Consider the following 23982-nt stretch of genomic DNA (forward strand, 5'->3'; position numbering starts at 1 on the left):
AAATGGATTTGCAAGTAGCAAAGATCATATGCGTAGTGACTCTTCAGAATCCTTTTGAATTGTCTGTGGTCTTCCGCTTCGTGGCTTTGATTCGAGGTGTTGGAGAAGGTTGTGAATTTCAGTATTCCCTGCCCTTTTAACAGTTTGGTGCCATATATATGCAATAGAGTCAGCTGAGATTCCAAGCTTCTTTTCAATCTCTCCATATGATGCGTTCATGTATACACGCAAGGTAATAATTGCAGCACGTAGTGGTATTGAGATTTCAGCCATTGTTGAGCATTACTTCATTGCTTCATTCACTCTCATTTTCTACGCGTGTACATTTTCTACGCGTGTACTCGGGTACAAGTACATGGTGCTTGGTAGATTCCTACAATCTAATTGGCTGTTGTGCACAGACCCTGTGGAAACTTTTGGGCCGCACGAGTACCCGCAGACCCTAGTCATTCGCCATGTGTTTCCCTTTCGGTCCCACAGCTGCTGGTCTTTTGGAGCCTTCAAAATTCGGTCCATCATCCACTGCGTCTTATCCTTCATGCCATTGGCTTCGTTGGTCACCCATGAAGCACCACGTGCAGCCAACGACAGATCGTCCTGCATCGAATCCAGATCAATCTCGAACCGGTCCTTCTTCTGTCCAACCCACATCAGATCCTGCCACAGTATGTCTTCGGCCTCCTGGATCATGTATGGATGGCATCCTTAAACCGTCTGATTGGTAGCGGCTTTCCATGAAGTTCTAATATGTCGCCGTCTGGACGGTTCGTTTCAGACTGGCTCCAAGTAATGCTGGGCTGATTGATTTTCTGCATGCTCAATTGTCTTTCCATAACCCAGCATCTTAATCAGAAAGCTGCACGGGCTATAGCTTCCAACCACGAGATATCCCCTTCGAAGTTCGAGAAACTGGTCGATGTTATCTCTAGTCTGCTCTCCTCTCGTGGCTGCCGGCAGCGCATGCTCCACAAACAAAACTCTAATGCAGTACATGAACTCCGCAAGCATGTATGAATATTCATCACCACGTCGTAAGCGTTTCTCGTCCTCGACTATTCCTAAAACTGCCGCAAAATGAATCATGGGACTATCAAACCTATCAAACCCTTTCAAGCTCTGCAATATCATGGACATCATTAGCGCGCTCATTTTCTGGACCTGGGTTTCATCGTCTTCTCCTGACACCAATGATTGGAGCATATCCTCGAGTAGCTGCTTCTGCTCCGGGTTAAATTTGGTTAGTTCACAGCAATCCTTCATCCTATCACTCTGTACACTGTTAGCAGTCTCACGCGTCCCACCTCTTTCCCCAACTATGTCTGGAAGAAATTCTTCATTGTTATCTACTAACTCTTCATCGCTCCTATCAACATCGCATTCAAGAGCCTCCCTTTCCTTCTGAGCCACATATACTCATAATAAATAGCACGCAAATCGTTTCATGTAAGCAATATACCGGTCCAAACTATCCTCGTTCTGCAGCCGCACCATGGGTCGGTTTTCAACCTTCTCAGTAGAGTTAGCAGTTCGCAGCCAATACGGGGTGTCATCATTTAAGCTGCTTAGCCCATCCACAGATTTCTCTAGCGCGTTGGAGCTGCTTGTCCTTTCGGTCGGGCAACCTACTTGCATGAGCGATACGTCTGATATTGCGACTGCCAAAGTGCGGCCGCCACTGCACAAAGTTCCACCAACCAGTATTGTCGCTCTTCTCAGTCTTGGAATCCGCAATCTCAAGCCGCCCCTTGTCCTGCTCGTCTGTCGCTGCAAAATCCCGTAATAACTGGTCTCGGAGTAAAGCATCTTCGTCCTCCTCAATATCAGAATTATTCTCCCGTTCCTCGCTAGCCACAATAAAATATTTCTGAAATCCAGCCCCGAAGAATGTCTGCACCTTTACCACTTTCTAGTGCACTGGGTCCTCTTTCGAATAAAACCAATCATGGAATTTTGCAATGTCTTTGGATTGAGTTCTTTGATACTGCGATCGTATTACAGTCGTCGTACTGGAATCCCGTCATCGGTTCTCCTAGCGCTCTGAATGGTGGTCCACCTGATTTGGGTAATGGAATATTTTTGGGTCGCATAATATAAACTCCCCATACTTTTTAAGCAGTGGTCTTCGTCTTTCTATGCCCAGATTGTGTACCTTGCGTAGATGATAATCAGACCCTCGGATAGCTGTATGATGCAGTCTACAAAGCAAAACCTCGTACTCTGCATTGTATTCAAATGTGTCATCGTCTTGGACGTTGATGTTGTCGACTCTACTATCCCATTCAATGGTCACTTATTGAGTAACCCCAAGTCAGCCGACAACCCCAACTTCAACCCTAGACCCCCTCCAACTTATCCATTTGGTTGAAAACTGGTACTAAAACTCGCTGAGAAAACCACCCGCAAATGATCTTTCTCCTGCAATGATAGCTCTATCTCCTTGGCTTGCCTACAGAGATTGACTATTTGTGGCCGCAGTACCGTTGCAAATGGCGTTTTGATTTCTGGCGCATAGTTTATCTATCATCCCAGTTAAGAGACACTGGTTTCTGATATTCAGACTCATTTACTCACTTATTCGCTACTGTGTTGTTGTTGTTAGAGTGAAGCAATCTACGGAATCTATATACTCCGAGTGAGGTGCGCTACCTCGGTAGGTAGCCACTGCACACCTCAGGATTCAGGTCAGAGCAACCACCCCTTATTTTGACATACAACGGTCGCCACAACGAATTGCTGAATTTAGAGAGTATAGCTAAGGCAAAAGGCTTGAACAGGACAACTCAACTCGTTGGAACTCATGGTCTCATATGATTGGCTGCGCTCTACGGCCTGGTGTTCAGCCTGCAATTCGGATGTTTTGCTCAGAGCACAAGGACGAGCTTTGGGATGATACTTTGACTACTGATAAATAGTTTCATCTTCGTCGTCTTCGTCAAATGCGTCATCAGCATGGACTGTTCCACTGATAGATGCTGCATTAACCAACTCGGACGGAACATATCGGCCATGCATCAAATGCCTTATGTCACAATGTGTAACACGTAAGCCCAAGGTCTCACAGGAGTTCAGGGAACCAGGTCAGGAGGCAGGAAAGGGGTATCGTATTCATAAGGAAAATAGGTCTACGTAAGTACATCGACTATCGGCTGGAGGCCCCCTTCTGAGGCTTCCAGTGTTACGATATCAAGTGCGCCTTGCAGCTCGAGTGGGGGTTCAGGGGTGTGGGGAGCTTTCCGGGGTTGGAGCGAAGTTTTCAGTTGTGGAGTGAATTCTCAGAACTAGTCTCGCTAAAGAGAATTCACTCCACAACAACATAGCTGTATATAGATCGAGCCACTGCTCGAGTGCTCCTCTTCTCTTTCCTTTCTTCTCTAGATTGAGTTTAATTCATAATACCCAACTGGCGCCCTATGCCTTGGTGAACCGTGACATAAAACTCAATCTCTCTTATACCTCTTTTCCTGCTCTTTGAGCTGAACCCTCTTCTGAAATCGAAATCGAAATCCACTCTTTGAAAACCCCAGAAGCAGAAACCTTATCCTGAAGTCGATTCCAGGACGATCTCGAGGCAACCCCTCAAAGTTGGCTTTCGACAGTCAGCTCGACACACACACACCACCTTCGCAAGTCAGACCTTTTACAACACTCCCTCGACAAGGATATAACTGTGAGGGAAGTGCGCTTCTCTCGAGTGGCTCCTACAGCCAACAACTGCACAATAGGGCCTTTGGCAATATGTGTCTGACTTGACGATATAAACCGAAATTGAAATAGCAACTCGCTATGGCTTATACAGCTGAAGAAAAAGCTGCAATGGCAGCTCGAAATGATCCAGAACAAGACCAGGAATCCCTGGCAGAAGGAGCATCAATTCCAAGCTCTGCAAACCAAACCAATGAACTTCATGATCCTAATTTCAAATCCGAAACCTTCCTTCACACTCTGGGCAAAACAGCTCAAGAGAGACATGAATCTATACTTGCAAATCGACATGAAAAGGCTGAATGGAATGTTGAAACCTTTGACGAATTCCAGAAACTATCTGTCGCCAACCAGAAAATGGCATGGACTTTGCACAAGAACATTCTTCGGGACTATTTGGCCCTAGCAGAGGACTCAAATTCGATACTGGCTGAAAAGGATGATGCCATTCTCCAGTTACAGGAACTGATCCAGAGCAACGAGCAACAAATCACAGAGCAACAAACAATTCAAAAATATCTTGAAAAGCAAACCCAACAAGCTCTGAAGAATGAACCAGGACACCACTCTCACAGTCGACTGTCAGCTCGGATTCCAGACCCTCCAATCCTCACAGATGGGATAGAGCCAGCATTTGAAGACTGGGTTGTGAAAATTCGCCTCAAGCTCGAAGCCAACATTGATCATTTTCCAACACAGACTTTACAAATGAGCTACATTCAGAGTCGACTGGGAGGACTGGCAGTTCGACATGTCAATCCAAGGCTTCGACCAAACTCTACAAACAAATTGCAGACAGCAGAAGAAATTCTCGAACTTTTGGAAAAAGTCTTCAGTGATCCCGATCGAAGGCACACAGCTCAAACTGAGTATCGAAAGCTGTATCAGAGAAACAACACCTTTGCAGTGTTCTGGTCTGAGTTCCAAAGGCTCACGACAGAGCTTGATTACTCTGAAGAAACTTTGCTGGATGACTTGCGCTTCAAAGTCAACCAACAGATGCAGAAAGCCTTAGTGGCTGAAGTTGGAGCTACTACACTTCACGAGTTTGCAAGAAATGCATGCTCATCGACCAGAACATTCAGCGGATCAAGGAACAAGAAGACAAAAGGAAGCCAAAGTCATTTCGAACAACATGGGCCAAACTCAAAATCAGGGCCAGGCACTTCGAACTTCAATCCCTCAACCTACAATGGATTCCAACATGCAAAACAAGACGCAGAAGCTGTATCGACCACCGCATCAAGATCCAGCAAAAGAAATGCTCATGAAACTTGGGAAATGCTTCATATGCCGACAAAATGGACATCGAGCTCGAGACTGTCCCCAGAAGCTCAAAGCCAAGTGAATGAGGTATCTACAGCTGAGTCTATCATCGATTCGGAAAACGAATAGCCTCTAGACAAGTCATCACTAGAGGCAGTGCAGCCAGAATTGCAGCTTCTTCCTCGAGATCCAGTTTTGATCCGGACACCCCTTTCTTAGCTACTTGTAGAATAGGAAAATACAAAGCTATTGTCCATGCATTGATCGATACTGGTGCCACAGGTGGAAACTTCATTAATGCTGCTGATGCAGAAAGAATATGTGAAATCGAAGGGATAGCCCCAGTCGAACTTGTGAAGCCAAAACAAGTTGAAGGATTCAATGGAGAGGCTGCCCCTGCTATCACACATGCTATATATCCTCGACTACAAGTGGGAGAGCATGTGGAGAGCCTATGTCCATTATTCATTACTTCGCTGGGAAACATTCCATCATTCTCGGGAAAGCTTGGATGAAGCAACATGGAGTTGTTCTCGATATGATCAATGATCAAGTCCTCTTCACTGGAGATTATTGCAACCATTCTATACCAGATCGAGCCCTCGAAACAGAGCCTATATCTAAAAGCGAAAGACAAAGGCCAAAGAAGAAAGCCAAAGAAATGCCTCCTCCGGAACCTGCTCCGAAAGTGGAAAAACCAAAACCTTGCACCATAGCAATGATTGGCGCAGCACCATTTCGAATGCTCATGAAGCAAAGAGGAGCTCAAGTCTTTGCTATATCAATGAAGGACATAATTGAGCACAAGAACAAGACCAAAACTGAAGAAATTGACTCTCGACTGATCCTTCCGAAGGAATTTCATGAATTTTTGGATGTTTTTTCAAAAATGGCAGCAGACAAGCTACCTCCCCATCGACCTTCAGACCATCATATTGAACTCGAAGGTGATGTAAAGCTGGGATATGCACCACTCTGGAATATGTCAAAGGAAGAACTTGATTTGGTCGAAGAATATGTCTTCGAGCACTTGCCAAAAGGGTTCATTGAAGCAAGCAAAGCCCCATACTCTTCACCCATTATGTTTGTGAGAAAGCCAGGTGGTGGTCTTCGATTCTGTGTTGACTACAGGAAGCTAAATGCCATAACGAAAAAGGATCGATATCCCATACCACTCATTGATGAAACGCTGGCCCAAGTCATAGGAGCAAAATATCTCACCAAACTGGACATTCGACATGCCTTCAATCGAATTCTAATGCAGACAGAAGAAGATGAAGACCTCACTACATTCAGAACTTGATTTGGATCCTACAAATACAAGGTCATGCCCTTCGGACTCACAAATGGTCCAGCAACATTCCAGAGGTACATGAATGAAACCCTCATGGATTACCTCAACCAATTCGTCACCGCATACATGGATGACATTCTTATCTACAGTGCTACTCGAGCGGAGCATACAGAGCACATAAGGAAAGTCCTACAGAAGCTTCGAAAAGCTGGACTGCAAGCAGATATCTCAAAATGTGAGTTTTTCGTCCAAGAAACCAAATTCCTAGGACTCATCGTGGGAGTCAATGGCATTCGCATGGACCCTGCAAAGGTTTCTACTATATTGGAATGGCGAACTCCAAAATCGCTCAGGGATATGCAAGCTTTCATTGGATTCTGCAATTTCTATCGAAGGTTCATCCGAAATTACTCCAGCATCATGAGGCCATTGGTGAACCTTACCAGAAAGAATCAGATATTCGAATGGACTCATGCATGCCAAACTGCATTCGAGCTGTTGAAACAAACAGTCACAGAAGCTCCTGTCTTGAGGCATTTCGATAGAAACAAGACAGCTGTAATGGTGGGTGCACCAGATGTGAGAATCTAGCCACCCAAGGAAGGGATGAATTTACTAACACAACACACTGTCTTAGGAAACAGAGCCAAAGGGTTGTAGCTTAGACTATTCCACCACGCAGCAATCAGGTGTATGATGTGGTCAAGTGGTTTAGACAAGTTGCAACAAATGTTGAGTCTGAGAACTCAGGGGTAAGTCAGAGGTTAGCACCTCACTGACTTTTCAAAAACAGAGAATAACAAGATCAATGCTTGGAAGCTTGGAAAAGACGTAGAAGTATGTGCTAGTCCATGCCCTTTCTTAAGGAAAGGGCAATCCTATTTATGCTAAAGGAGTGTAGTTCTCTCATTTTCCAAGACTTTCCATGACTAACCAGGCTTGGTAAATGTATTAGAAATCAAGTGCGACCCACAACTAGCTTGCTAATCATGTAGCAAATGTAAGAGAATCCCATAGAACCATCTCTTGGGTTCCTAGCCTATAGGAAGTGAAAAGGAGGTCCAAGGTCAGAGTACCTATAGACAAATTATGTCATAACTTAACCAATCTTTTGGGTAACTAAGGAGCGATGACGTGTAATGAATCATAGAGGGTTGTAGAAGCTTCTAGAGCTATCGTTCATGTTCCTAGGCCTCTAGTTGGTAGAGATATGCCATGTGGTAGTATTGGCCCACCCCCTTAAGGAGGAGATTTTCTTAATAACTTGTTCAATGAGTGTCCAAATGATATGCCGTGATGTATGTAGCATAAACAGATGTAGTAGAAGAGTTTGCAGCAATCGTTGAGTAGTATTGCTTCTGTTGTTGGTGTGATAAGCCAAGATATGTATGGTGACTTGTAGGTTTGAGGAGGAGATTTCTAAGTTTGCTCTTGAGTTTGATAGCAAACTGAGTGCAACGAATGTCAGTATGACAACAGCCTATGTCGAAGCAGATTCCTCAGACTTCATCTCATCAGGAGTCTTGTCACAAAGATGATCAACTCTGACCTTGGACCTCCTTTTCACTTCCTATAGGCTAGGAACCCAAGAGATGGTTCTATGGGATTCTCTTACGTCGACTACAGTTACCAAGCCTGGTTAGTCATGGAAAGTCTTGGAAAATGAGAGAACTACACTCCTTTAGCATAAATAGGATTGCCCTTTCCTTAAGAAAGGGCAAGCAGACAATACAGTAAATCGACTATCACATACTTCCACGTCTTTTCCAAGCTTCCAAGCATTGATCTTGTTACTCCTTGTTTCTGAAAAGTCAGTGAGGTGCTAACCTCTGACTTATCCCTGAGTTCTCAGATTCAACATTTGTTACAACTTGTCTAAACCACTCCACTACATCATACACCTGATTGCTGCGTTGTGAAATAGTCTAAGCTACGACCCATTGGCTCTGTTTCCTAAGATAGTGTGTTGTCTTAGTAAAATTATCCCTTCCTTGGGTGGCTAGATTCTCACATCTGGTGCACCCACCATTACAGCGTCGGGTCGCGTTGGGCTTCAAACTTTGTTAAGCGGCGTGTAGAGCTCTGGACATGCTTCCAGCGCAAATACGACTACCAGAGGGCTAAGTGCGAGGACCCAGAAGTCATCCGTTGTTGGTTTGAGCTTCTACGCAACACAATTGCAAAATATGGCATCAATGAAGCAGATATCTACAACTTTGATGAGACTGGGTTTATGATGGGCGTTATCTCAACTGCTATGGTTGTCACAAGCTCAGACGGGCATACAAAAGCAAAGAAGGTACAGCCTGGCAATCGGGAATGGGTTACAGTAATCCAAGGTGTTAGTTCTCAAGGTTGGGCAGTGCCGCCATTTGTCATTGTTGCAGGCAAAAACCACCCATCTTGGTATGAGAACAGTGGATTTCCAAGCGATTGGGTAATTGCTGTTACAGAAAATGGCTGGACTACAAACGAGAGAGGCATGGATTGGATTCAGCATTTTGAGAAGCATACAAAGACCCGTAGTGTTGGTGGTTATCGCCTCTTAGTCCTTGATGGTCATGAGAGCCACCACTCAGATGAGTTTGAGGAATACTGCAAGGAACACAACATTATTACGCTTGTATGCCTGCTCACTCTTCCCATATACTCCAGCCACTTGATATTGGCTGTTTTGGCCCATTAAAGAAGGCCTATGGTGGGCAAATTGAAGATATGATGCGGGCTCATATTATTCACATTACTAAGGATGACTTCTTTCCTGCCTTTGACGCTGCATTTAACACTGCAATGACTAAAAGCAACATTCAGGGCGGGTTCCGAGGAGCAGGGCTTCTTCCATTCGACCCTGAGAGAGTGATAGCTGCACTTGATCTTAAGTTAAAGACACCAACACCTCAAAGCTCCCGCCCGGGTACTGCTTAACCTTGGGTTTCCCAAACACCAAATAACCCAATTGAAGCCTCATCACAGTCTACCTTCATTAAAAACCGAATTGCGTATCATCAGAATAGCTCTCCAACCTCAATCTATGCAGCTGTTGACCAGTTTACAAAGGGTGCATCGCAAATAATGCATCAATTAGCATTGTTAAAGGCAGGGAACCAGAACCTCCGACAGGCAAATGAAGTGCTAAGCAAGCGCCGGAGGGCTAAAAAAACACCTCTACAGCAAGGAGGATCACTTACTCAACAGGATGCGCAGGGTCTACATGATGAGAGGGATGTTGTGCAGCAAGTAGAGCAGGAAATAAGGGCGAGCAGTGGTCGCAAGCCAAGGGAAGAAATGCGTGCACGCCGCTGTGGGAAGTGTGGAGAGACTGGACACAATGCGCGCACTTGTCAGATTGTAATAGACATGTCTGAGGAAGAGGACTCCGAGTAGTTTCAATTGATTTCTAGTGTCATGGTGGATTTATCGTAATTTTTGTTGCGGGGGTAGATAATTTTGGCCGGTTCGCTTGTTTGGCTGGTTCGTTATACATGTACGTTATACACCTACGTTACTATATTTTATAAGTAAGATAAAAAGTTGACCAGAAAGATTATATTTTTAAACAAAATGAAATCTACTACCATACTAGCTTCACAGGCTTAATATAGCATTGCTGCGGTACATGGGTCATCTTATCAATCGCCGCATAGCTGCTAAGCGCTTCAGGGCATTTATACAGCTGGAAATTCCACACAATCTGAGTAATCAGCAGCTTGATCTCTACGTAGGCCATTCTGCGCCCGTAGCATCCACGTTCTCCAAGACCAAAGATAAGATGCGGTCCCGCAGCCGAGTTGAATAGCTTTTGTCCTGTAGCTTTGTCTTCAGCCATCCATCTCTCTGGATCAAAGTCGGCCATACCCTCGTGCTTCCAGGTACCAACTTTGTCTTTGGCCTCGATACCTGATTTTGTTCGCAGCGATTCGTCAATGTTGAACTCAGGAGCGAAAATACTTGGCCCATTGCCCAGTAAGAAAACCTCTGTGCCCTTAGGAATACGGTGTCCGAGGACCTCGGCGTCAACTACAGCAGTACGGATGCTTGCAGCTTCTGACAAGGAACAACGAAAAATTTCTTCGATTACGGCATCCCTGTAGTGCATTTGCGATTCGTTGATCTCTTGGAACGTTGGTAAGCGCTTCTCTGCTGTGGCTTCAACGTGATATGCACGAAGCTCAGCGCGAAGTTTGGCTTGCACGTCGGGGTTATCGGCAAGATATTTGAGTCCCCATTGAATCGCTGTTGCAGTGGTATCGTGGGCTCCCATGATGAATCCGAGGATCTAGAGGATGTTGGTTAGCTTGTGGCCCTTCGAATTGCAGCCAAGAGGGATCTTGGGCATTTACCTCGTCATACATTCCCCGTCCTTGAGCTTCTGGCTGCCGGTTTTCCTTTTGTGCCAGGAGCATTTCTCTCTGGACGAAGTCGTCAATCGCGCAGGTAATGGTTTTCTCCTTAGCATCCTTGCTTGTAGCCCTTTTGACAGCCTTATTGATCTCATCTCCTATGACCTGATCTTTGTCTTTATACGCCTTCTTCATCTTAGACGTTTGCCTCAAGACCCAATGAGCAAGAACCGGCACTGGGGACTTGATGCTGGTCTCAACACTATCGGTGAGGGTGAGGATAGATTGCACAGCTGCTGGATACGGTGCTGATGGCAGCTCTACTGGGGAGTCCAGGTCATTCTCCAGGTGAATTGATTTGATGGTTGAGTATAGCTTCAGCTGGGCTTTTGTTGTGCTATTATCTATGTCGGCTCCAAAGACAATTGCCCAGACTGCATCCATGGCTGTGCCATACAAATCGTCGGCGGCGAATGGGTGCCCTTTAGTAAGTCGTGATTTCTGTTCCCAAAGTTGTAGGAGGTCGAGACCAGCTGCATAGATATGCGGTGCGGCAGTCTGGTGTAAAAAGCCCATGCCCATGACTCCTTGAATCCATTTACGGTGTTGTCTAAACTCGCTATTTGTCGGCATGCTAAAGTGACTCTTGGGAGAAATTGCACCAGAAACTTCACTAAAAAACTTGGATCTGTCGAACTCCTTAGTTCGTCGCACCATAATGTCCTGTGCTTCTCGAAAATCTGCAATAACAACCAAAGGCTTGCCAAATGGACGAGTGAAGAGCTGTATGATCGGCGATTCCAATTTGACATTCTGTTCCATCATCCAAGCAAACATTTCCTTGGTCTTGCTGGTCGCCTCGACCATCGCAGCGACATCTCCAAAGATGGACTTCGCCGCCTCCTTGTTATATGGAATACCAGGGATTGGTTTCGGCAGAGCCCATCTGTAGAAGATGGTGAAAAAAACAATTCCGCTGCCAACAAACAGAGCCAAAACTTGAGGCGTAAGCCCCAACAGCACGTCTATGCCCATTATCAGGGATGTTGCGATGCAATATGGTGATTTTGTAGTAGCCAGCCACGTAGACTTGACCAAAGAGCTCAGCGGTTATTCAAGGTGAAATCGGTGACACTATAAGGACAAAGTGGTCGGAAGGTATCGGCTAAGAAGCGAAGGGGCTCGCTCTAGAACTGTACCCTGTGCCTGTGCACCTCTTACACCCTGGGCGTATTGCTAGGCGTGGATGATGAGGGATTGTGCCTGAGCCCCATAAAGCCTTTCTATTACTCACAAAGCCGTTCCATTACATGCTTGTCATACCAGGTGCGAAAGGTGTCGGAGGTGTGGGAGGTGCGTTTTAAATGTAACGTGATTAAGCGAGTAGATAAACCAATTAAACGACTGAACATCGCTGTATAAAAATAGGAATTAATATACCTATAAAGGCAGCCTCGGCCGCTCGCGTCAGTAGCGGGAGTGAATGAGATAGTTTGTTTTCTATTTCTGAACGGAAATAAAAGTGATATTAGTCGAGAATAAAGTCAGATACCATTTATACTAGAGTTCAGATTATACCCCCCGCCATAAAGACAAGGTACGTTCATCGCTCCGAAGATAACATGAACGGGTCAGTTTCCTTTGCAACATCTAAGATGCCGAAGTAGCAGAGTCCATTTGGCATTCTTTCATCTTTCATCCCAATCTTGCTCTGTCTCATGCTCGAGGCTTCATATACCTTTTTCGCCATGGTCAAACTTTCTGTCGCGCATTTAGCCTTTGCTACATTAGCTGGCGCCTCGACAGTGTCGGTGCCATCACCAAGGGACTTGTTCGACGACTCTTGTGCTCCCTTCCGTTTACCACCACGATCCGTAAATAGGACATATCTGGATCAAACCACCGTTGGGCAGGCGTGGATTGAACCACCATTTGGGTTTGGCTATGGCAAATGGGCGCTGGCATGGACCAGTATAGAAGAGTACTGGGGTTGGTCGAACATGCAGGTATGGCCTCTTTCATTGCTTGATGGATTGATCCGAGGATACTGGCGCTTCTCAGCTAATCAATGGAACCAGAATGAGTGGTATCCCCTGAGCAGTACAGTGGACGGAGGGCATGTATCGGATCTGCACGCGACGGTCATCGCCGACGTGAATTCATTCCAACTTGGCGACAATGACACGGTCATCACCACACCAGGAACCGACACGCCGCTGCCAGGGCAAAAGCACGCCTGGAACTACACCGTCCCAGCCGAGATCATGGCTGAGACGGATAACACGGCGTGGGTTGGGTGGGGATTCGACTTCTATGAGCAGGGCGCTCCTTACTTTGTGAGCTACGACGCCTCGACAGTCGGCGTGAAGAACGTCTCGCATGGAGTGTTAATCTACAGCGCGCGCGAGCGAGGGCCCTCAGACAGAACGGTGGGGGAGATTGCGGATTGCTACGACAAATTGGGCAGCATAGTCTTTGCCGCTCTGTTTAGGTCGATGCAGAGGACACCGACAGATGGCCGCCGCAGCAACAACTTATCGTGGCGTGGACCATCGGCGCATGTAGAGAACCAATGGAGAGGAACAGCGCCGTTCCAGCAGCGTCCATTGCAGTAGCAAGTTTCAATCTGGAAAAGCATGTTCAAGTTCCAGACCGGGACATTGATAATCTAATGTGTTATTGTAAACTACGTTCAGGTGCGCTGACTCTTTGAGTTTAGCGCACCCGCTTCGAGTATCGCTTCTCGCTTACCGAGCCGCTGCTTTTAACGACGTTTATAAGAACCCTCTTTCTTCCCTCATCAAATTCTTGACCGATTTCAAAACTTTCCACTTTACTTATGTGCGGCTCCTTCCTCAATTGGATGCCAGCCCCACTACCTCGTATTACTCTCAGTTTTAATCTCTAAGTTATACCCTTGCTTCCTTTGCTTCGCTCCAATCACTGATGATAATAGTAGAAATTAGGCGCCTTGTGGAGAATTAGAACTGTTTCATTACTGTAGCCATGGTGCTGCTAAGGGTAGTTGATCACATTATTGACAGCATCACTATCAATCAAAAATGATTATATCTTTACTTTTTACGATATGCTAGAAAATATTATAGTTTTGCAACCAAAAGTAATAGGATTTGATATCCTAGTAACGTGCATGTATAGTGAAAGCGCTAAACAAGCGAAAGCGCTAAAATACCACGACTACCTTACAAGAATTGCGATAAATCCACTAACTTACAACAATTAAAATTAATTAAAACTACTTGGAGTCCTCTTCCTTAGAGGTGTCTATTTCAATCTAATAAGTGTGCACATTTGTAATGGTGGGTGCACCAGATGTGAGAATCTAGCCACCCAAGGAAGGGATGATTTTACTAAGACAACACACTGTCTTAGGAAACAGAGCCAAAGGGTTGTAGCTTAGACTATTCCACAACGCAGCAATCAGGTGTGTGATGTAGTGAAGTGGTTCAGACAAGTTGCAACAAATGTTGAGTCTGGGAACTCAGGGGTAAGTCAGAGGTTAACACCTCACTGACTTTTCAGAAACAAGGAGTAACAAGATGAATGCTTGGAAGCTTGTAAAAGACGTGGAAGTATGTGATAGTCGATTTACTGTATTGTCTGCTTGCCCTTTCTTAAGGAAAGGGCAATCCTATTTATGCCAAAGGAGTGTAGTTCTCTCATTTTCCATGACTTTCCATGACTAACCAGGCTTGGTAAATGTATTAGAAATCAAGTGCGACCCACAACTAGCTTGCTAATCATGTAGCGAACATAAGAAAATTCCATAGAACCATCTCTTGGGTCCCTAGCCTATAGGAAGTGAAAAGGAGGTCCAAGGTCAGAGTACCTATAGACAAATTATGTCATAACTTAACCAATCTTGTGGGTAACTAAGGAGCGATGACGTGTAATAAATCATAGAGGGTTGTAGAAGCTTTTAGAGCTATCGTTTATGTTCCTAGGCCTCTAGTTGGTAGAGATATGCCATGTGGTAGTATTGGCCCACCCCTTAAGGAGGAGATTTTCTTAATAACTTGTTCAATGAGTGTCCAAATGATATGCCGTGATGTATGTAGCATAAACAGATGTAGTAGAAGAGTTTGCAGCAATCGTTGAGTAGTATTGCTCTTCTTGTTGGTGTGATAAGCCAAAATATGTATGGTGACTTGTAGGTTTGAGGAGGAGATTTCTAAGTTTGCTCTTGAGTTTGATAGCAAACTGAGTGCAACGAATGTCAGTATGACAGAATCCCTACTCCTCTAAACTAGCCTTGAATATTGCTTTTCGTTATTGCAGTGTTAAATGTAGTGTAGAAGGCAGGAAATGTAAGGAAGGCCATCACGTGCCACCACGTGAGGTCCCTTTCATAAGCGGCCCATAGGGCTCGGTAAAATAGGGCACAAGGTGCATAGATAAAAGGGGTTGGAGGCCTCAGAAGAAGGCCTCCAGTCAATAGTCGATGTATCTACGTAGACCTATTGTGCTTACAGAATACGATACCTTCCTGCCTCCTGACCTGGTTCCCTGGACTCCCGTGAGACCTTAGGCTTACGCTTTACAATTCTATTGACTGCACCCATATCCAGCCTACTGGGTCAGGATGGCGAGTATGGAAAGAAGGATTACGCGTGCGACTTCTGGAGGAGCAACGCCAGCAACTGACGCCACTGAGCCAGCTCCAAGAACTACATCCGTAGAAGCTAGCCATTGGACGGCAGGCCAGGACGAGAGCATGGCCTCGAAGCTGGCAGACCTTCGGAAGCGGATGGACGAAGAGAGGGCCTACATCAACACGATGGAGGAAGCCCTAGAGCTTTTCCGAAGAACGCACGGCGACGACTACAACGCCTACCCTGAGGCGGTACGGGACTTCGCGAAGAAGCAAGCCCGGATTCAGGAAGAGAACCGTCGGAAAAGGCGACACCAAGATATTGAGGACGAGTGGGAAGGACCCCAACAAGAGGAGGAGGCAGAGACTGCCTCTACCGTATCAATGGAGGTCACACCAGCCCAGAGGCCAATAGGAAGGGTCAAGGAACCTAAGGTATATTAGGGGCGAATCCATCCGAGAGCTCAACGAGTTCATGGCCTCGATCCGCGCTATCTTCCGATACCAACCAAGGGTTTTTCCAACTGAGCAATCTAAGGTGGCCTTCGCTGCCCAATACTTGGAAGGACACCCTATGAAGGAATGGGATAACCGGTGCGCAACCCAAGGAGAAGGATACATAGATCCCTTGGATATCGCTGGGTTCGAAGAGTTTCTTCGGGACCTCCATGTCGACCCAGCCAACCGACAACGCATCGCGGCCTTGAAGTATAACGTCGCCCTACAACGGAAAGGGCAGAGCATCCGCAAGTTCGTGGCCTACCTTGAGGACCTCAAACGCGAGATGGAACCGTATACTGAATCGCAGAAGACTGTCCACCTTCTGACGAAGATTCACCCAGAGATGAGGCAGCGGCTCCTTGAAGGAGGGTACGCAGAGCGTTCCTCTACCCACAGGGACGCTATCGTTAATATCCTGGCGATGTTAGAAATGACAAACCAGTGGGTAACAGAGAGAACTCCTACTGTTGACAAGTCCAACTCAAGGGAAGGAAGGAATACCTCCCAGGGCAGCTTTCCATTCCTAAAGGGCAACTCTGGCAGCCACAGGGCTCCCCAGCCCTCGGCCCAAGGAGAAAGAACACCCTTCTGGAATAGACACCGCCCACAAGACCAGCGGCCGGCGAGAGGACAGGCCCCTACCCACAGTAGGGACGCTAGGCCAATCCCTAGCGGAATCAATTGTTATAACTGTGGCAAGGCGGGCCACCTCGCAAAGGAATGTCGAGGCCCACGCCAACACACAGGCCCAGGGGTGAGGAAATTGGACGCCTACACCCCCAAGAGGGAGTGACTCCCAGCAGAATCCCAGAAGCCTACGGCGCAGCGTCGAATGGAGATCGAGGTAGAGGTGCAGGTAGGGCCCGGATGGCACAAGGCAAGAGCCCTCCTCGACTCAGGATCTGACGCGTCCACCATCCACCCTCTGTTTGCCAAAGAGAAGGGTTTGGAGTGCCGGGATAGGGCACCGCCACGGGCAAGGGCAGTCGATGGAAAAGAGGTTGTGATATATGGAGCGGCCACCACCCAGGTCCGAGCTAGGGACCACTTTCAAAGGGAATGCGTGGTCGCCCAGACCCTCCTTTCCATGGACACCCCAGGAGTAGACGTCATCCTTGGGATGGATTGGATGACGCAGGTCAACCCCCAGATCGACTGGCGCAAACAGACCTGGCGCCAGCCCTTCGATATTGCGAGAGCCGAGGTGGCGGATATTGAAGAATGGGAGGAAGGTGATACTGCCTTCGTCTTGGCCTTAAACACAGATGATAGCGCGCCTACCCAATGCCCGAAGGAATACGAGGACTATATCGACGTCTTCTCAGAGGAAAAGGCAGAAGAACTGCCAGAGCTGGGAAGGAAAACCCATGCCATCGATACTGGGCCCCAGGAACCACCGTATGGGCCAGTATATAACCTATCGGAAACGGAGCTGGCCACGCTCTGTAAATACCTCGACGAGAGCGAGAAGAAGGGTTGGATCCGAAGGAGTGTAAGCCCTGCAGGTGCACCCATCCTATTCGTTCAGAAGAAGGACGGAAGCCTACGCCTCTGCGTAGACTACAGAGGCTTGAATAAGATTACCGTGAAGAATCGACACCCGCTGCCACTGATCACGGAGACCTTGGATCGGCTCCAAGGGTCGAGGTGCTTCACAAAGCTTGATATTAGGAACGCCTACCACCGCATCCGTATTCGCCCAGGCGACGAGTGGAAGACAGCGTTCCGTACTCGATACGGACACTTCGAGTACAGGGTGATGCCTTTTGGATTGGCTAACGCACCTGCAACGTTCCAAGCGTACATGAATGAGACCCTACAAGGGTTGGTTGACACCATATGTGTCGTATACCTTGATGATATCCTCATCTACTCCCAGAAGGAGGAGGAACACGCTGACCACGTACGAGAGGTCCTAGGACGCCTACGCGAGGCGAACCTATACGTGAAGCTCTCAAAGTGCGAGTTCAATGCCAAGAAGGTAAGCTTCCTTGGGTATATTGTCACAACGGAAGGGGTGGCTATGGAAAGCGACCGGGTTGCTGCAATCGCCGATTGGCCAATACCTAGGACCCATCGAGAGGTCCAGGTGTTCCTCGGCTTTGCCAACTTTTACCGGCGCTTTGTAAAGCAATACTCCTCCGTGGTGGCCCCAATGACAGGCCTTATGAAAGGGGCAAAGGCAGGCAAGCAGACAGGCCCGTTCGTGTGGGGGGAGGAACAGCAAAGCGCCTTCGGCCAGTTGAAGAAGGCCTTCACTACAGCCCCCACACTGGTCCATTTCGACCCATGCCGTAGAATCAGGCTCGAGACGGACTCGTCAGGCTTTGCGCTCACTGCGAACCTGTCTCAATTAGTGGAAGGAACTAAGCCAGAAGAGAAGGGCGAATGGCACCCAGTTGCCTTTTTCAGCAAAAAGCTAGATCCAGCAGAGCTGAACTATGAAGTCCACGACCAGGAACTCCTGGTGATCGTGAAGTCCTTCGAGCAGTGGAGACACTACCTCGAAGGAAGCCAGTACCCAATTGAGGTCCTAACAGATCACAACAATCTGAAGTATTTTATGGAAACCACCGCCCTCACAAGGAGGCAATCGCGGTGGGTGCAGGCGTTATCAGCCTATGATTTCCACATCTCCTATCGAGCGGGAAAAACAAACCCAGCAGACGGTCCATCTAGGAGACCAGACTATGAGGGTGAAAAGGGTAGCCAGAATGTGATGCTACCGACCCTTAAGAACAAGCTCCGAGAAGCCATGCAGGCAGGAGGTATCCCGCAGATAAGTCGGACGATAACAAGCCAAGAAGGCTTTCAGATAGGAGAACCTAACCTACAGCGTAGGAAGGCAAACGCTAGCAGCGTAAGACTGGGCGATGACCATAGTAAGGACACCAAGAGTCCAGGTCTCGTTGTCCCTCGGGTTGCAGTAGCTGCTGTAGCCAAGGGAGAGAGCGCCTATAGTGCTGCGTCTGAACCCCTAATAGACTTGATCAAAACCCTCCAGGCGACTGACGAGTTAGCTGTTAAAAGGGCCAAGGATATTGGGTTGGCGCGAGCAAAGGGCTCTTCAGATTGGAGAGTAGACGATGCAGGCATCCTACGCTTCAAGGGAGCGGTATATGTACCTCCCAACCAGGCAGTGCGGATGGAAATTTTCAAGATTTGCCATGACGACCCACTAGCCGGGCATTTTGGATATAAGAAAACCCAAGAGTTGATCCAACGCAAATACTACTGGCCTGGCCTCAGCGAGGAAACCAGGGAGTACGTACGGGGCTGCGATAGATGCCAGCGCATCAAGCCCGTGCAGCATAGGCCATATGGTGAAATGCAGGCCTTAAGAATGCCCTCGAAACCATTTGAATCCATAAGTATGGACTTTATCACGGATCTGCCCCCAAGCGTAGGGGCGGATCAAGGCAAGGCTTCAGACTCCATCCTTGTGATTGTTGATCGTTATACTAAGGTGTCCAAATATATACCCTGTAGGAAAACCATCACGGCCCCAGAGCTGTCGCGCCTCTTCCTTGCGTTCTGGGTAAAGGACTTTGGAATCCCAGCCGAAATAATCACGGATCGAGGGAGTGTGTTCACCTGTCACTTCTGGTCAGCGTTCTGTTTTCACCTCAAAGTAAGGCGTAACCTATCGACCGCTTTCCACCCTCAATCCGACGGCCAGACCGAGAGGCAGAATCAGAATATCGAAGCCTACTTGCGGATTCACTGTAATCAACACCAAGACAACTGGGTGGAACTCCTCCACTTCGCGGAATTGACCTACAATAACGCCTTCCACGATTCCATCCAGATGTCGCCAAACCAGGCCCGATACGGCATCAATATAGACCTAAGACAAGGGATCGAGGACGACCCCACCAGAAGGGAAGTGCCAGTCGCGAAAGATCGCATCAACCTGATCCTAGAATTGCGACAGGAGCTCGAAGAGGCGTGGAAACAGACGAAGGAAGCCCAAATACGAGGCTACAACAAGCTGCACAAGCCAATGCAGTACGTGGTAGGAGAGAAAGTATGGCTTTCGGCCAAGAATATCAGAACCACCCAGCCAAGTAGGAAGCTTGGGCACCGCTGGCTTGGCCCGTATGAGATCACCCAGCGCATCGGTAAGCAGGCTTACCAGTTGAAGCTACCGCCAAGGTATAAGGCGATCCACAACGTGTTCCACGTGTCCTTACTAGAAAGGTATTGGAAAAACACAGAGGAACCCAACCCTCCACCTAGCCAAGAAATTGTGGACGGTGAGGAAGAATACCAAGTAGAAGCAGTCCTAGACCACAGGATAATCAAACGAGGCAAGGGCCAGAGAGAGGAGTACCTTATTAGATGGGCTGGTTATACAGCCGCAGACGACCAATGGGTGCCAAAACATGATGTAGGGCTATCGTTAATCGAGGCATATCACAGGAAGCAAGCACAAGGAAGCAAGGATGGGACAACGTAATGGTATTGGCCTTGGTGGCATTGCTGTATACGCGCTGGGCAGCGTGAAGGGCGCTGATGGCCTGGACAGTAGCCTCAGAATCAGCAGCAAGGCCAGCATCTTCGTCGTCGGCCCAACAGTTCAGGAGAGCGTCGGCCGCAAGCTGGAGGGCCTCCAACTCGGCGCCAAGCTGGGCAGCAGCCTACCCAACCATTAGTACAAACAAACAATGAGGAGGGAGTCCCTTACTGGAACGCACGCGTGGTTGCCCCGAAGGCAGTCTGCACACTTGGCCATGCCGGAAGGGACCCAGCACATCTGGCCTGGGAAGTTGTAATACGTGTGCGCACACTTCATGCAGCACGGGCAGGAGCCAGCGCGAAGGCGTCCTGCAGAATCAGGAACCTCACAGCGGGCAGCGACCTTCCACCCAAGCACGGTGCGCTCATCCTTTGGAGCCTCAGACTCAGGAACGACGGAGCCTTCGAGATCCTCAGCTTCGTCCTCAACTTCAGGCGAACGATACGGACGGATAGTGCGAGAACGTGATGTGGAGGAGGTGACAACAGATGGAACAGGCGTGGCGGGCGCCTGCGACTCGGGAGAGCTGGACATCTGGGCCACTGGTCGCTTGCGAGGTGTAGTAACTGGAGCCTTCCCCTTCGGCTTGGGGAGCCATGATGAGGGTTGGATGATGTCAGATCTATCCGTAACGATAAGCTCCTGCCATCCAGGTGGAAAGGAAGTGATTACCTTAAAGAAACAAGCAACTGTGTAGGCCCCAAAGGTTGGGACTAAGATCGAGGGCGAAAAGGCGAAGTAAGGTGATGTTGAGGATGAAGGTGGCAGGAAGTTCGATAGGAAGTTTGGAAGGAAGTAGGAGTTTGGCGCGAGACCCATAACAAAGGGGGTGGCCGCGGCAACCCACAACCAAGGGGGGTCACGGGACCAGCACACCAAGCACACACCCAAACAAGTCCACCACCCGGGTCAAAACAAAAAGTCTAAACAAGCCAGGAGGGCAAGTAAGCCCTAGCTGCGAAACCTTGGAATTGAGGGCAATCCCTCTAAGAGGGGAGGTAATTGTAAGGAAGGCCATCACGTGCCACCACGTGAGGTCCCTTTCATAAGCGGCCCATAGGGCTCGGTAAAATAGGGCACAAGGTGCATAGATAAAAGGGGTTGGAGGCCTCAGAAGAAGGCCTCCAGTCAATAGTCGATGTATCTACGTAGACCTATTGTGCTTACAGAATACGATACCTTCCTGCCTCCTGACCTGGTTCCCTGGACTCCCGTGAGACCTTAGGCTTACGCTTTACAGGAAAGAAGTCATCCTTAGTAATGTAAGAAATATAAGCTTGCATTATATCTTTAATTTGCTAACTATAAGATCTCTTTACTAGGCTAAAACAGCTAACATTAAGTGGCTAGAGTAGTGTAAGGATGCCTGTCCCTCAGTGATGGAAAGGATCTGAGTCGGACAGGTTACGGTCACATGATAAGACTAAAGGCAGGTTAGCCGATTCAGACCCGTTTTGGGTACTTGAGGAGATTGACCCAACGGCGGTTCCTCTCCCTCAGTGACGGAAGGTATTTGACTCGGACAAACTGGCTTTCATTGTTTTTATAGGGCATGTTTTGTTGTAGAGGAATTTAACATTTAGTTAGGGGGTTTGGTCACCGCATCATTTTGGCGCTTTCGCTTGTTTGGCGCTTTCGCTATACATGCACGTTATATTTATATAAAAAATAGACACTTACAATAATAGAGTTACTGTCACGGGTCAGTCACGTGAGGTCTGCAGAGAGGAGGCGCGGGTAAGACGGAAGGTCTTTTACTCTGCGCCCTGCTTTTAAGTAGGAACGCTGGCCCTAAAGGGAGGTCAGCGTTAAGTTGCCATAGTAATTGACATACGGGTTGAAGCCTACCCATTGCCTCGACGTGACGTACTGCCCCGTTCAGGCCAAGACCCTTGACAGTTACCGACGAATCACCTGTGGGTCGCTCCGTACTCCTCCCACCCTCCGAATCGCCAACTCGGGCCTTCTCTCCCCCTGCCGCGCGTCGTATTCTCGAAAATAGAGACCGCTTTCACACCCCGAAGCTGACTCTGCAGGACCTAAAACGCTAGGCTCACGCTAATATCGGCCCGCTAGCCGTGGGCCGCTGATAGGGAAGGGTAATATAGTAAGCTCGCAATAAACGGCGGCATGTGTTCTTGCAGCTAGACTTCCAATCACCAAGCACGAATTGCAATCTTCTGGACGAGAATGCAGCTCGCCCGCCAGAAGCTGGCCAGTTATCTTGTTCACCGCATGTCAGTCCAGGACGACGTAGGATTGCTTACTCATACGCTAAGGTGCCCCTCGCTTCCTCGTAATACTCGGCCAGTGCGAAAAACCTCCTGCTGACATGGTGGCTGATCCCTAGTCAGTGTTGGGATCGCGATGATTCAGATGATGCTGAATACATAAAAGGTACCTCAACACGTGCAACACCTACAACACCTGCAACACCTACGACACCTGTAACACCTACAACACCGTCGACACCTCCTCCCTGGTGCTCTTCTTCTCCAGACTCTCAACACACGAAGTACACACCATCAACTTTACTCACATTCCTCCATACCATGATCTCATCACTACTCAAGGAGGGCGAGGCCAGAGTCAAGAATACCTTGCACAAGGGCTATGCGCCAACCTCCTTCTCACACAACTTGGAGCTCATATTCGTCCAGGACAACAGGAGCCCGGCTTCGCTTTCGATGAAGACCAAGATCGTCAGCACGAGCGATAGAGCTGCACGTCTGCGCGCATTGGAGCCGCCAACGCTACTCTGGTGGGCTACGGCCTTTCCCATGAGGCACTGGTCCGGAGGGAGGAAGATCAGCAGCAACACCTTCGATTCTCTGCTCAGGCACGCGCCTCGACAGACAGCTCAGTCACCGTCACTGCGGGCAGTGCTATGGGATGACATGGAACATTTGAGGCAAAAGCATCCATCTTGTGAGATGCTGCAAGATTTCTTGAGTGGTCAGTGCGGGGATCCAATTTATTATCAGTACAGTTCTGGGGGTTGCTAGAATAGACGCAACTAACTGCAGTCTAGCTATTTTGCAGCAGGACCTTGTAACTGACGGCAAAGGAATTCCAACTGCCATTGGAGGTATGTTAGATGCATTTAATAGTCACACTAATAACTGTTAAACTGCAGCATTATCACAACAAGGTCGATACATCAGTTTCACCGGGGCTCGATATGATTGTCTACCCAAGCTTCCCGACCTGCTCCGCTACGGCATAGAATGTTCACGAAAATACCAGGAAGAGACAAACAATTCTACCCTGATTTCAACGGCACTTGAGATATTCCTGCCCCTAGATCCGAATGAGGATGAGGCATACGCAGTAGTGCGTATTGGTACAAGGGAAGCTTGGCACATTATGCAGGAGCTCAAGATCGTCGACGAAGAACCGTGTTACTAGAACGGGGTTATACGCGGATTTTTCCTTGTTAGATTTCTTGTCTGTTCGATCTTCGTTAGATTTTTTTTTAGAGAAGAAAGGCGAGCATATATATAGCTTAGCATATATATAGCTTAGCATATATATAGCTTATCCCTAGCCAGCAAGTAGCCAGTAACATGAAGCATATTTGGATCTCTTAATTCTCGTCATACAATGCTAGAAGCGACAAACCCGAATCGTGGGAAATGCAAGGGACGCATCCATCTCCTCGATCCCCCAGTGAGGACGGTCGTTCTTGAGAATGGACAGGGTTTTCAAGCACGTATAGATAGACGCTGTAGGAGCAGATTGAATCTAG

At 48.0% G+C, this 23982-nt stretch overlaps 6 protein-coding genes across 6 annotated transcripts; 2 read left to right on the top strand and 4 right to left on the bottom strand.

The window, feature by feature from the left end:
- Window positions 1–312: 312 nt before the first annotated feature.
- Window positions 313–690, bottom strand: VC83_08080 (uncharacterized protein; the record flags this gene model as incomplete). The annotated part of the gene is made up of 1 exon (XM_024471641.1): window positions 313–690. The coding sequence occupies one exon, from the start codon at window positions 688–690 to the stop codon at window positions 313–315; it is 378 nt and encodes a 125-aa protein (XP_024321275.1).
- An 81-nt stretch (window positions 691–771) lies between these two features.
- Window positions 772–1944, bottom strand: VC83_08081 (uncharacterized protein; the record flags this gene model as incomplete). Its single annotated transcript, XM_024471642.1, has 4 exons — window positions 772–1267; window positions 1457–1622; window positions 1696–1844; window positions 1901–1944. The coding sequence occupies 4 exons, from the start codon at window positions 1942–1944 to the stop codon at window positions 772–774; spliced, it is 855 nt and encodes a 284-aa protein (XP_024321274.1).
- Window positions 1945–9793: 7849 nt separating this feature from the next.
- VC83_08082 (uncharacterized protein) lies at window positions 9794–11918 on the bottom strand. Its single transcript, XM_024471643.1, has 2 exons — window positions 10603–11918; window positions 9794–10538 (listed from the first exon to the last, which is right to left on the bottom strand). Exons 1-2 carry the CDS (start codon window positions 11635–11637, stop codon window positions 9834–9836), a joined length of 1740 nt encoding a protein of 579 aa, XP_024321277.1. The 5' UTR covers window positions 11638–11918; the 3' UTR covers window positions 9794–9833.
- Window positions 11919–12088: 170 nt separating this feature from the next.
- Window positions 12089–13422, top strand: VC83_08083 (uncharacterized protein). Its single transcript, XM_024471644.1, has 3 exons — window positions 12089–12199; window positions 12267–12608; window positions 12681–13422. Exons 2-3 carry the CDS (start codon window positions 12321–12323, stop codon window positions 13215–13217), a joined length of 825 nt encoding a protein of 274 aa, XP_024321276.1. The 5' UTR covers window positions 12089–12199; window positions 12267–12320; the 3' UTR covers window positions 13218–13422.
- A 6630-nt stretch (window positions 13423–20052) lies between these two features.
- Window positions 20053–21053, bottom strand: VC83_08084 (uncharacterized protein; the record flags this gene model as incomplete). Its single annotated transcript, XM_024471645.1, has 2 exons — window positions 20053–20355; window positions 20403–21053. The coding sequence occupies 2 exons, from the start codon at window positions 21051–21053 to the stop codon at window positions 20053–20055; spliced, it is 954 nt and encodes a 317-aa protein (XP_024321279.1).
- A 1172-nt stretch (window positions 21054–22225) lies between these two features.
- Window positions 22226–23774, top strand: VC83_08085 (uncharacterized protein). Its single transcript, XM_024471646.1, has 4 exons — window positions 22226–22513; window positions 22585–23189; window positions 23266–23322; window positions 23371–23774. The coding sequence occupies exons 1-4, from the start codon at window positions 22425–22427 to the stop codon at window positions 23640–23642; spliced, it is 1023 nt and encodes a 340-aa protein (XP_024321278.1). The 5' UTR covers window positions 22226–22424; the 3' UTR covers window positions 23643–23774.
- The last annotated feature ends 208 nt before the right edge of the window (window positions 23775–23982 follow it).

This window comes from Pseudogymnoascus destructans, assembly GCF_001641265.1.
Source record: "Pseudogymnoascus destructans isolate 20631-21 unplaced genomic scaffold scaffold_21, whole genome shotgun sequence".
Classification (NCBI taxonomy): domain Eukaryota; kingdom Fungi; phylum Ascomycota; class Leotiomycetes; order Thelebolales; family Thelebolaceae; genus Pseudogymnoascus; species Pseudogymnoascus destructans.